This window comes from Nyctereutes procyonoides, unplaced genomic scaffold (genome assembly GCF_905146905.1).
Source record: "Nyctereutes procyonoides isolate TBG_1078 unplaced genomic scaffold, NYPRO_anot_genome, whole genome shotgun sequence".
In the NCBI taxonomy this organism is placed as follows: Eukaryota; Metazoa; Chordata; class Mammalia; order Carnivora; family Canidae; genus Nyctereutes; species Nyctereutes procyonoides.
The window spans coordinates 11,312,087-11,326,175 of NW_026575049.1; the positions used below are offsets into that span (position 1 = coordinate 11,312,087).

At 40.8% G+C, this 14,089-nt stretch overlaps 1 protein-coding gene across 4 annotated transcripts in view; it reads left to right on the forward strand.

Moving 5' to 3' along the window:
• Positions 1-856: 856 nt before the first annotated feature.
• CPSF6 (cleavage and polyadenylation specific factor 6) overlaps positions 857-14,089 on the forward strand; it is a 33,339-nt gene continuing 20,106 nt past the window's right edge. For all 4 annotated transcript variants that reach the window (XM_055328223.1, XM_055328224.1, XM_055328225.1 and 1 more), the window contains exons 1-3: positions 857-967; positions 8,598-8,807; positions 11,525-11,628. In XM_055328223.1, coding sequence (XP_055184198.1) covers positions 908-967; positions 8,598-8,807; positions 11,525-11,628 — 374 coding nt within the window. In that variant the 5' untranslated portion in view covers positions 857-907. The remainder of the gene's footprint in view (positions 968-8,597; positions 8,808-11,524; positions 11,629-14,089) is intronic.

Below are 14,089 nucleotides of genomic sequence, written 5' to 3' on the forward strand. Positions count from 1 at the left end.
CTAAAGGACAGGGTACGGTTTCTAACCGGGGGGACATCTGGGCCCCAGGTACTGGCCCAAAGCCTTCTCTATTGACCACGTGGTCCCAGTTTAACTCATCACCTTCCATGCGGCCTGGGTTCCTTGGTTTGGACAACAGCCGTGTGATTGGGCCCAGTGACACCTTGTGCAGTTCCCTCCTGGCTCGGACATTCTATGGTTCCAAGAGAGAAGCCCCCCGCCCCCCCCACCTGCCCGCCCACCTTGCCTCAAGGTGCCTGCCCCCTGTCGGGTGGGCTCTAGGATGCTTGCAAAGTTAGAGCCCTTTGCACTGCTCCAGAGACAACCACCTGAGGCCTAAGGAGGAGAAAGGCGAAGGGCAGCGCGCGGGCAGAGGGGGAGGAGGGGAGGCGGTGAGAGCGGTCGGCGACTGCAGCTCGAGGTGCAAAGCTGAATCGCATGCAAGGAGCCTACGTCGCTTTTGCAAACCGAAGTAGCTTTGCGAACGGGAGTCCGAACGACCGCCCGGCGCCGCGGGCAACAACGTTGACTTGGGCTTTCGGGGCGCTCGCTCTCCGAATGCGGGGTTCCCGCCCCCGGCGGGTCGCGGCCAGGGGCCTTCCACCGCCCTCCGCCCGGAAGCCCCGGCTCCGAGGGTCGTTGGCGAAGAGCCGGGAGGCGGGAACCTGAGCGCCGGCTGCGGGGGCCGCCGAGAGAGGGGCGCCCCCAGCCCCCAGCCCGCGGCCGCGCAGAGCCCAGCCGAGCCCAGCGGAGCGGAGCGCGCCCCCCGCGCCGCCCCCGGCCGCCCCCGCCTCGTCCCTCGGGCCTCGGAAGTGACGCAGCGCGCCCCGCCCCCGCCGCCAGATCGGCTGCTGCTGCCGCGGCGGGCGGACCTGCAGGAGGCGGCGGCGGCCTCGGCCGAGAGAAGATGGCGGACGGCGTGGACCACATAGACATCTACGCGGATGTGGGCGAGGAGTTCAACCAGGTGGGTGAGGCCCGGGCCCGCGGCGCTGCGGGCCGGACGCCGCCGCCCCCGCCGCGGGGCCCCGCCGCGGCTGCAGCCCGTGCGCCCCCCGGCCGCCGAGGCCGCGCCGGCCGCCCCCGCAGCCCCCGCCGCGGCGCCCCCCGCCCCCCGCCCCTCGCCCCGCCGCGTCGTTGCGGGGCCGCGGGGCCGCGGGGCCGGGGGCCCGGAGCGCCGAGGCGGCCCGCGTGCAGCCGCCGCTCCCCCGCCCTCCCCATTGTTGGCGGCGGCCGGCGGGCGCTTCCCGCCGCGCTAGGCCGCGTGTGCGCCGCGGGGAGAACGGGCCGCCGCGGGGCCGGGGGCGCAGCCCGGCGGGGCGCGCGCCGGCCGCCGCGTCCTCCCCGGCCCTCGCCTCGGCCCGGGCCCCCGTTCCTCCCGCCGCGCCCCCCTGCGCCCCCGGCCGCCTCATGGAAGGCCGCGCTCACGGCCCTTTGTATCCCGCGCGCCCCGCTTCCTGGGCCCCGCCGCCGCCGCCACCGGCTTTCGGCGCCCTCCCCGCCCCCCGCCGCCTCACGCTCTCCGAGGGCGGCCCGGGCGCCGGCACGCTCGCAACAAGTCCTCCTCACACTCGGGCGTGTGCAAGTCGGCGCGGCCGCCTCCAACCCCGGGGGTCGCGGCCCTCGCGGCGAAGACACCTGTGGAGAGGGGTGGCCGCGGCCTGAAGGAGGACCTGGAGGCGAGCTGCTCCGAGGGGCCGGCGGGGGGCGGGGGGGGGCAATCGGGAAACATTGGAAAAAAAAAAAAAAAGGCTGGTGGCTCTCTCCGCGGGAGACCAGGATGACCATAAAGGACGTTGCCCCGAAATCCTTTGTAGCTGACCCTAAAGGGTTTGCAAACTAGACCTGATTTCCAGAAGCGAATGCGAGACGCCCTCCGAGGGGCTTTGCCTCAGGTCGGAGAAGGTGAGGAGGGAAGGTCCGCCCCGGGGGCTCGAACACCCGCCGCGGAGCTGGGCAGCCCCGCCGAAGGTCTCGCTGCTGCGACGGGAGTGGCGTGGAAGCCGAGCCCGCTGTCCCCATCCTAGAAACACATTTTTTTTTTCAGAATTAAATGGTGCCTGACGACAGTGCACCGAAAAGTTTATTTATTTATTTATTTATTTATTTTTTATATTCCAGGTCTGTAAGAGAAGCTTATGAATACAATTCTACTGGTTAATGTGTTTTTGGTGGTTTTTTTTTTTTTTTTTGGGTGGGGGGGGTTTCCACCCCCTGCCCTCCGTCCCATTCAGGATTTTTATTTGTTTCTAGGGCCTCAAGATTTTAAAAAGAAAAGAAAAAATAGGGAAAGCTAGAAATCCTTAACAGTTCTCATTTTTCAGGAATGACTCTGTGCCCCTCCCCCCTCCTCCCCCGGGGGTGAAAAGAAAGATGTTTCCCAATTAACTTGAAACGGTTGTTACTCCGTCGCAGGCTGGGTATTGTAATCAAACGTTAAGCTTTAAAAAGTCTTAACGTCTTGTTACGCGTTTATATTTTGGATACGTGATGCCTGAGTTGTGTCGATGACAAGTTAGAAAATGGTCTTGGGCTCTACAATCAGATTCTACTGCTTTTGAAGATTCAGTAGACAAAGACCTCTAGGAATTTTTTTTTTTTTTAATCAAATGGGTATAACATTCCATCCAAAAGAGGGCCAATACCGGAAAGTAGAGGAGCAATTAAACGTTCAAGGCGGCCGCCTTTAGCTTTTCTTAGGAGATAATACATTTGCTTTGCCTTTTTTAGATTGATAAAAGAAGAATTCGGGTACAGTTTTAGAAATTGAGCGTTCTTCGGGACCTTTTCATGAAAGATGTTCCCATACTTAATTTGGGATGGCCATTTCTCCCTGTGCTGTAACTAGTGCTAATGGAGCAGGACAGGAGATTAAAATTTTGTGGCCCTGATGATGAGCTATTCTTTGTAGGGTTCTCTTAAAAACGTAGTTCTTTGTTGACTTGAACTTACAGCATTTTATCTCACACACAGTTGTAGAATTTTACCAGTAACGTCTTCATACTTTTGAACAGATAAATGGGATTAAATAGAGGCTTTGTTTTTGTTATTATTTTGCATATTTTCAGTCTTTGTAATCTGCTTGCTGTTGTAATTCTTGTACAAAATATGGCCCCAAAAGGATAGTTGGCCGTTTTCAAGGTTCATTCTCTTTTTTAAAAAGTTACTGTCACAGAAATATTTTTCCAAAATTTGATCAGAGTTAGAGGCAACTACAGAATTACTACTTACTGATTGATTTAATTTTCCCTTTATTGTGAGCTGGTGATCTTAACTCCTACCGGTTGCTGTAGGAAACTATGACTCTTAACTGTCGTTAAGTAAACTGTTTTACTAAGTATAACCAACCTTGACTTATTTTGGCTTCTAAACTGCTGTAAACCTTCAAAAAAAAAAAAGTCCTTTTTCACTGTGAGCTGCAGTTTTAATTGCATTTGTATACTTTGACATTCTCTGTAGACTATTTTCCATTTTTTATTTTAAATGGTATTTTATGAAGCTTTTTCTTCAGGTGTGTATTTTGGTTAAGCACAAAATCTCATAGATTTTTGTTTCAAAAATCTATGAGATGGTCAACTGTCTTAGAAGAAATTTTCATTTGGGGGTGGGGTGAGATTAAGTTTAGTGAAACTATAGAGTTCCTTTCTTCACCAGATGGAATTGAAGAATGGAGAATAAGGTTGAAGAAAGGGAGAAGGCATAAGAGATTTGGCTATTCTTCATGGGTGCTCTTTAGTTTTTAAGTTAAAGGTCTTTGGAGGTAACCAAAGAGAACAGTTAGTTGCTCCAGTGGAAGGAGAATTTGAACTACTTCCAAACCTCTACATTACTTGAACTTGGAGTTGAGAAGAAAGCAGTTCTGTTTCAGCCTCTATAGTATGTGTCAGTCCAGTTTGAACTGGGATTTGTACTCTAATGTGGTAGTTACTAGCCTAATATTTAATAATTACAGACTTTTATTTTGACTAAGACTAAATAAAAAATTTTAAAGCTCAGTTGTTCAAAATACATTTATTGAGTATGAGTTATATGCCAACAAGGAGAGATACAAAGTTCGGATAGTCTACTCTGACAATGCACTGTAGTGTGGAAGAGAAGCCTCTACTTAATTGTAACACTGATAGGTCATGTGTTTATAACACTCCTTTATGTTTTTTATTGATGGGGAAAGTCAATTCTAGGAACCTTAGGAAAGTTTACACTGTATACATTGAACTGTATATTTTGCTTGTTTGGAGATCAAAAGCTCTTAATATAGAATTTAGTTATTGATTCGTCTGGTGATAGGTCACTGGTAGCTGTGCTGATTTAGTAATTTGATGACTTTTAAAATGAATATGTGTATAGTTTGTGGCTGGGAAAAAGTTCATTTAGAAGTTAGAGACCCAGACATCCTCATAAGTCAACTTGCCTTTATTTCATGAGTCACTATACTTTATATTTAATCATTATGTATCTACTCTAGCCAGTCGTCTAGCCAATTCTGGAAAATATTGTACAAGTGTTACTGAAACCTTATTTCTGATAAACTTATGTTTAATAGAAAATCTTGAGATAAGGCTGTAAAGTTGAGAATAAGGTAGGTAGAGATTGAGTCAGAAACTTTGGTAAAAATATTAAGCGGATCTGGAACTCTTCCCACTCAGTTTTATGATTTATGAGCGTAGTTTATTCAACTGCCTATGAATTGTCCACTTTGTGGTTTGTGTGGCATATTTTTAGTATCACATTGGCTTCTTTACATTAGTTGACCTTTTCACAGGGATTACAAACTAATTTTCAAATCTAGAACATAAGTAGATACAAAAAATGGTATTTTTCTATAAAGGTAAATATGAATTAGATGATCTGCTACTGGATTTTGCACGCTAGTATTTCTCTTCCTCGGTATAGAATATTTTGTAAATGCAAAATATAAACCTCCCCCCTTTATATTTCTCCAAATGGAAATGGCTGTTAAATTCCTCTTTTTTTTTTTTCACCTCATTCTTCCTTAGTTTCTTTTCTTTTTCTTCTTCTCTTTCTCCTCCTTCAGTAGAGGGGCTTTGAAACCAGTGGCTCTTGCTGTACCGTTACTAGTACTCATATAATGCAAGAATACTGTTATTTAGGATCACCCAAAGCCATGTTGGGCGTGTCAGGGAGAACTCAGAGTGTAGTACAGTTATTCCATTCCTTACTGTAGTACAGTAAGGGTATACAGAATGTATACACAGGATGTCTGATACTAAGATTTTATGGGACATGATTAAGGAAAATATGCCTAAAAATAAGTCCTTGGAGGAAAGTCTTTTCTCTGATGTGGCAGCAGCTACTTGTATATCATGTAGAACATAATCTTGAAGGGTAAAATCTTGAAAGGATGCCTTTTTGTAGAGCGATTGTAGTGATTTAGAGTGTAAGGAATGAAAAGTACTACTGGATTTATTTTTTTTTAACAAACCCTGAGAACTGCTTTTTTTTGAAAGTTATATATAATGTGCAGCTCTATCAGTAGGTTAGTTACTATGAAAAATAGTTGGACTGGGCAGCATTTGTCATGTAAAATATTTAGAGGAACAATAATTGATTTTTGTTTTGTTTTCGAATGCCATTAAAATTTTCTAAAGATAATAATTGAAAAGATTTTTCCATAATAGAACTTGACACTGTTGACCATTTCTCTTTGACAAAGTAGAAGCTATTGTTTTGTTCAATAACTGGACATTCAGAGGTCACATTCCTTGTATATGACCTATGATACATATTTTGCATAATTTCAGAGTATGTGTGTTTCCCTCCTTTTATTTTTTTTTTATTTTTATTTTTTTATTTATTTATGATAGTCACAGAGAGAGAGAGAGGGGGGGGGGGCAGAGACATAGGCAGAGGGAGAAGCAGGCTCCATGCACCGGGAGCCCGATGTGGGATTCGATCCCGGGTCTCCAGGATCGCGCCCCGGGCGAAAGGCAGGCGCCAGACCGCTGCGCCACCCAGGGATCCCTGTTTCCCTCCTTTTAAAAGTGGGAACAGAAAGTAGAGGAGTCCTGTATCTCTCTTTTTTTTTAATGTGGAGGATAGATGTGATATGCTGAAGCTGAAAAGAAAGATTACTGATACTTCAAGAGTATGTACTTTGAGTTGCATTTTTAGTAATGGCAGCAAATGTATTCAGATTCATTAATATTTTTTCACCACATCCAAATGCATACCGTTGGGGTTAGAAGTACAGGCTGTGGCCTTGGAACAGAGTGAAGCTAACTAGTCCACATGGATATCAAACCCCAGGACCATGGTCTCAATTAGCATCATACTTCAACGAATTGGAAGCAGTCCAACTACCAGACAAAATGGCTGATCCTAAATATTGGTAGAATCATATCAATACAGAAAATTGGTTGGTGTCAACATAGGAATTCGTGGACAGACAAAAATAGTGATTATGATTCACCAGGTTAGTGTAGCTGCATTTATGCTTATAAATTATTGTCTACTTACCTAAACATTTTCCTAGATTTACAAGTAATGGAAAATCTAATAATGTGTTAACCTGTTACATGAAAGTGTAAATTTAAATAACCCTTGCATTCTTTTTTGCTCTCCCTCAGACCATGTATTGTGACTATAGTCTGCTGAGGAGGAGGGAAACACAAGTCCCTTTGAGGAGGAGGAGGAGGAGGAGGAGGAGGAGGAGTAATTGCAGTTGATGTACAGAACTAGCTTGCAAGAGCTTAAAGTGCCCACTACCCCTTGTGGGAATCTTTTTAGTATCTTAAGTGTATGGCACCACTGTTGCAGTCATGCCACCTGAAGCTTTAGCTACACTGAAACTTCGTAACAAAACTCCTTTTCCTTTTAATTTTTACTGTCACTGCAATTTGAGCATGCTACTTTAACAAAAACTCAGTTGTAGAAGATTATTTTGATGTTGCTGTACAAACAAAATAAAATCCAGGCATAATTTAGTCACTTGTGGTCTTATTTCTGCCCATTGCTAAAGATGGCTTTGTTCTATGACTTACCTAGACATCTTGGATTTCTTATTAGATAATAAGCCTTACAGACCTTCTGCCTCATAACAAAATGTTATGTAAAGATGGTGTTATATAATTAGTAAATTGGCTAACTAAGTTATGCAGAAGATTACCTGAAAATGACTTTGTAAATTTCAGATTCCTTTGGCTGTGTGTATAATCGGTATTTCCCTTTTTAGGTTTTTAATCTTTTGAAAAAAAAATTCTTAACTCTGCCGTTCTTCTGAATAACAAAACAATAGCTGTGTTCTCCTGGGGCCTGTAATAACAATATTTTTGTTGATCTCTTTATAGTCATGTTACAAATGTTTTCTCTGCGTCATTTCTCTATCTTTGTAAGAGTCCTTAAAACTATTGGAACTTATAGCTCTCCTTATGTGCCATTTATATTGTAATTTGTCTTTAATAAATTCTGTTATTGAGGGGTTATAAGCTATATCCAAATTCTCAAGTTTGTTGTTTCGTAATTGTAATTGCTTTCTTTTATTATCTCAAATACTCTACCTCATAAGGAAAATGAAATAATTCACATTTATTTAGATACTTAGTGATGGAAAGAAAGGAAGATAAAAGTACTTCCTCTTCTGGCTAGTGAAGCCTGTGGCCCTTACTAAGGGCAGTTTAAATGAAGGGCAGTATTATTTTTGTCTTGCCAATGTCTGCATTTTGTTTTTCTTTAATTATTGATGCTAGAACCCTCCTTTTTAAACTTTTCTCCTGTGTACATTTCTATTTTTTGCTTTCCTTCTTTCCCTGCTCACCATTCAGGGATGTAAGTGGCATCCACTAGCATTTTTTAATTCTGCTGGTGACACTCCGTGGAAGAGCTTTACTAAATTCTTGTTCATACCACTTTTCTCTTGCAAATTGACTAGATATCTCTTGCTAAATTGACTAGAAAACTAATAAGTTGGGTAAGCATTAATTCTTTGTTGACTGAGAATAGTGAAACTATTGCTAGATACTAATTTGGATAGTTTAACTCATTTATTGTTTTTCTTTTCCTTGTTCATTTATTATGACATTTGGAATTATTTATGTACTCAGATTTCTTCACCCCTTTCCTTTGGCTTAGCTCGTGGTGCTTTTTTCTAAAACTAATACCTTTCACAGAGTTGGACAACAAGATCCTGAATACCATAGAAAATAATAGTTGTATTTTTCTGCAGTTAAATATTAAAGATTCATAATGACTCTTGAGTTTTTTTGCTATTTTCTGTCCTTTTTTTTTGAAGCCCATCTATTTGTATTCATGTATTATTACTTCTACTTTAAGAGTATTGTACTTCCAAGAAAAATTTTATATTATTATTTTGTCTCCACATCATTCCTTTTACCAAGAAACATTATTTCCTATAATATATATAAATGGGAAAATAGAATTTACTGTTTAGAAATTCACTTTATAGGTACCAGTCAAGAATACATATATGGTGTAAAGTAAGAGAAGATTTATACTGAGATCTTTGGGGCTTTATCTTCTACCAGATTTTTAAAACAAAATAGTTGAATGAATTTGTATTCAAATCTATTTAGTGGTTGTCTGACTGTTGTATAATTTAGAGTATTATTTCTGTGCCTCAGGAAGCTGAATATGGTGGGCATGATCAGATAGATTTGTATGATGATGTCATCTCTCCATCTGCAAATAATGGAGATGCCCCAGAAGACCGTGATTACATGGACACTCTCCCACCAACTGTTGGTGATGATGTGGGTAAAGGAGCAGCACCAAATGTTGTCTATACGTATACTGGAAAGAGAATTGCATTGTATATTGGAAATCTAACATGGGTAAGTAAACTTTCAACATATGAATTAAATTATTAGTAGTTGGTTTTGAACTGGTCAAGTAGTTAATTTTTTTGTTTTATAAAATAAAAATTTGAAGATTTGTTCTGTATGCTTGTTTATGCAATGAGGAGAAAAATTCAAGTATGTTTAAACGTTATAAATTTCAAATCTAGTTTTGAATTTTGTGGTCATTCAGCTTCTTTAGGTAGAGATTCCAGTTAAATAATATTTTGAGTTTAAATTAGATATCCTTTTTACTTTAGTACTTCTACATGTCCGCTATCCTAGTTTGACGCAGAAAAATACATGAGGTCTGAAACCAGAATTCAGAATAAATAATATGGCCTGGGAATTTTTTTTTTTTTAAGATTTTGTTTATTTATTTGACAGGAGTGAGGAGGGGCAAAAGGAGAGGGAGAAGCAAACTCTCTGCTGAGCAGAGAGCCTGACACTCAGCTTGATCTGGGATTTGAGGGTCATGACCTGAACTGAAGGCAGATGCTTAACCGACAGAGCCACCCGGGTGTCGCTGACCTGGGATTTTTTAAAGTTTTGATGATTAGGGCTCCTGGCTGGCTCAGTCTGGAAGAATTGTGACTCTTTTTTTTTTTTTTTTTTTTTAAGATTTACTTATTTATTTATTTATGCTAGACCTAGAGAGAGAGAGAGGCGCAGAGACACAGGCAGAGGGAGAAGCAGGCTCCATGCTGGGAGCCTGACGCGGGACTCAATCCCGGGACTCCAGGATCATGCCCTGGGCCAAAGGCAGGCGCTGAACCGCTGAGCCACCCAGGGATCCCCAGAACTGCGACTCTTGATCTTGGGGGTTGTGAGTTTTAGCCCCATGTTGGGTGTGTAGATTACTTAAAAAATAAAATCTTTAAAAAAGTAAGTTTTCACTAACTAATTTATATTACAAACTTGAACTTTATTTCTGCTTTTAAATTTGAAATCTCATTTATGGAACTACTGCTGTATACATTGTATTTTATTTTATTTTTATTTTTTTTTTTTAAAGACTCAGGGTTTTTTTTTTTATTTATTTTTTTATTTATTTATGATAGTCACAGAGAGAGAGAGAGAGAGAGGCAGAGACACAGGCAGAGGGAGAAGCAGGCTCCATGCACCGGGAGCCTGATGTGGGATTCGATCCCGGGTCTCCAGGATCGCGCCCTGGGCCAAAGGCAGGCGCCAAACCGCTGCGCCACCCAGGGATCCCACATTGTATTTTAATTTGGGTTTTTTATGAGATTATTGATTGGGAATTTTATTACCTGGGTGTTCAGTGTATATTATTTTATTATAACTCCTAACTCCTAAATATTCATTGAAATGGTCCTATAGAGTCTACATCTCTACTCAAAAACATTTATTTATTTATTTTTAAGATTTTTATTTATTTATTCACGAGAGACAGAGAGAGAGGCAGAAACACAGGCAGAGGGAGAAGCAGGCTCCATTCAGGGAGCCGGACGCAGGACTCGATCCCGGGTCCTGGATCACACCCTGCACTGAAGGCGGTGCTAAACCGCTGAGCCACCCAGGCTGCCCTCAGAAACATTTAGTACATACATTTGAAAGTTTAAAAATTGTCTAGAAATCAAAATTTGTCACTCGTCTTCCTTAGTAGCATTTTATTTTAAAATTTTCACAGTTTTAAAAAACTAACTACATCCCCAACCACTCAGCCTGAGCAGTTTTATAATACTGGAGACAGTGTAAGGGTAGTTGTGAGGAGTGCAATTGCCAAATAAGACTCTGGATCTTAGTTTTTCTGTGTATTGCTTTTGTGATCTTGGACAAGCTTTTTATTTTTATTTTTTTTTTTCTTTTTTTTAAAATTTTTTTTTATTTATTTATGATAGTCACACACACACAGAGAGAGAGAGAGAGAGAGAGAGGCAGAGACATAGGCAGAGGGAGAAGCAGGCTCCATGCACCGGGAGCCCGACGTGGGACTCGATCCCGGGTCTCCAGGATCGCGCCCTGGGCCAAAGGCAGGCGCCAAACCGCTGCGCCACCCAGGGATCCCCTGGACAAGCTTTTTAACTTCTCCATTGCACCATATATGAAATGGGAATAATAATAAGACGTATAGTATTGTTTTAAGCGTTAAATATCTGATACAAAGTACATGATAGGTACTCAGTGCATGTTAGTGGTTTTCGGTTTCTTTTTTATCTTATACTCAAATATAAGGTGGAATTTATTTCCCTAAATAATTTGCTTTAAGGAAAGAAATGATAAGTGAGATTGGTTTTATTAAGAATTTAACATTGTAGCAGTTTAGTTGGGAGAGACCAGAAATTCTTTGAGTTAAAAAAAAAAAAAATCTCATCTCTAAGGATATATACCTTCTAATTTCTGAAACTCTTATCAAGGGATGAAGTTAGGTCTTCAGGTGCTTTTATGCCATTTAAAAATTAAAGACTAGGGATGCTTGGGTGATTCAGCAGTTAAGCGGCTGCCTTCCGCTCAGGGCGTGATCCTGGAGTCCTGGGATCAAGTCCTGGGGTCCCTGCATGGAGCCTGCCTCTCTCTCTGTCTCTCATGAATAAATAAATAAAATCTTAAAAAAAAAAAAGACTAATTGGCAGTATCTCTACTTAGATTTGCACTGAGCATTGTCTCCTGTTTGAGTTTACCCTTAAAAACTAAATTGGAACAGTAAAAATCTAGGATGTTTTGATAGTTAATAAGGAGGGAATGTTTTGCAGTGGACAACAGATGAAGACTTAACTGAAGCAGTTCATTCTTTGGGAGTGAATGATATTTTGGAGATAAAATTTTTTGAAAATCGGGCAAATGGCCAGTCAAAGGGGTAAGAATTTTAATTTCATTTTTTCCCTAATATGTTAGTAGCTAGTGATTATAATTTTGAGAGCAACTGTTCTTAATGCTAACTATACAAATGCTTTATTCACATTGGCAGAAGGTTCTTGGGCAGAGATATGGGCACTTGCCCTAACTTACTAAAACTAGTGAAGCTAGAAGTGTAGACTGATTAGGCCTATTTAATTTTTCTGTTCCTCCCGCTGTGGTTGAAATGATTATTGAAATGACAGTTTGAAGAAGCATTATTCTCCTGTGATTAGGGATGGGCAAAGATGGGCAACTGGAGAATAATGTAGCATGAATGTTTGGTTTAATTTTTTTTAACTGAGATAATCAGTTAAATGAGAGGATCATTAATAGCAACATGTTAAATACAGACACCCAGAAACAGGAATATAAAAAGCCACAAGCTCACTGTCTATACACAATCACTCTTAATATTTAGTGACTATACTTTTAGGTTTTTTCCTTGTGCTTCTATTGTATTTTAAGGGCAAAAAAATTAAGAACAGGATTACAATTCACATGTTTTAGGACATGAGTAAAAACATATTTACCCATAAATACCACATCCTCTCTAATGTCTTCTTTCCATCTTAGCTTATTTGCTGCAGTAATTTATTTTACCATTCTTATTTTTGGTCATTTGGGTTTTCAGGCTGCCAATTATAAATAATGTTACAGCAGGCATCACTTTATATAAACCTTTAGGTGCAGATTTTGGATTTTTAAAATAAATTGCTAGATGCAAAATGATATGGAATATGCCTTAATGTGCTTGTTTTATGTTGTTCAGTGTGTATTAGTGTATGTTAAGAATATTTTTGAAATATATTTGGAATCCAACCACTTCTCAAGAACTTCACTTCTCTTTTACCTGGTCCGAGCCACTGTTATCTCTTACTTAACATTTGTAATAGCCTACCTGGTGTTCTTGCTTTCACCCTAAATCCCCTACAGCTTATGTTACTACCACAGTGTAAACATTGGAAAAAAGTGACATCAATATTTGTCTGCTAAGATCTTCTTCTGTTGGGCTCCTATCACTTAGAGTAAAAGCCAGAATCTTTGGCCTACAAGGCACTTCGTGATCTGTTCCCTACCACCTGTCTGACCTTATATACTACCACTCTTCGCCTTCCTTATGCTGTTTCAGCCACATTTATCTCTGCTGTTCCTCAAACACATTCCCTACCTGGGATTTTTATGCTAGTAGTTTCTTATTCTTAGTTTGTTTTTCCTCCCAAATATCCACATGGATCTCTTTCAATTCATTCAGGACTCTTGAAAGAGTTCTCTTTCCTCACCATCATCCTATGCAAAATATTACCTTCTACTCCTTTCACTGTTTCCTTTCTTTTTTCTTTATTATAGTATATTTTACTTACTGTCTTCTCTCCATTAGGTTGTAAGCTCCATGAGAGGAAGAATTTTGTTTTGTTCACTCTTGCGTCCCTAACCCTGGATTATGTCTGGCATGTAGGTGGTGGTGGTCACTAAATATTTGTTAATTTAATGAATTCATTAGGTTGTTTCTAAGTGTTGTGACCCAAGATAATCTTCTGTCACACACCAGAATTTTTCATTGACTAGAATAAGGGATCTAGTTAAGGGACCATTTTGAACATTGGAGAGAAGTTTTAAGCTCCTAAGAGTCTCTCTGAGATAGAATATCCTATAACTGTATGAAATTGGTAGTCTTTCCTTTCTTTTCTTGTTTTTATACTTTTTCTTTTTTTTCTTTTTCTTTTTCTTTTTCCACTTTTTAAAATTTATTTTTCTTAATTGAGATACATATAATCACATCCATAAGATTGACCTTTTATTTTTATTTTTTAAATTGACCTTTTATTAAAAATGTTCAGTCTAATGGTTTTTGATATATTATCACTAATTCCAGAACATTTCATCACCCCCAGAAGAAATCCCATACCTGTTAAACAATTTATCTCTGTGGATTTGCTTATTCTGAACATTTCATAAAAATAAAATCATACAGTATGTGGTCCTTTGTGACTGACTTCTTTCACATAGCATAATGTTTTCAAGATTCAGCTATTTTGTAGCATGTGTCATACTTAATTCTTTTTATAGCTGAATACTGTTCCATTATATGGAAGTACCACATTTTTATTCCATTATTTGTTAGACATTAGGGTTGTTTTCCACTTTTGCTATTATGAATAATGCCCCATGACTATTCTTGTACCAGTTTTGTGTGCCCATATATTCAGTCCCATAATGTAGGTAGGTAGACACACATACACACACACAATAGTGGAATTATTGGATTATATGTTAATTCTATATTTAATCTTTGAAGGAATTACTAGATGATTCATCAAAGTAACTGCACCATTTTACATTCCCATCAGCAGTGTATGAAATTTTCAGTTGCTCCACATCCTCACCAAAACTTTCCATCTTTTTGATTATAGTCATCCTAG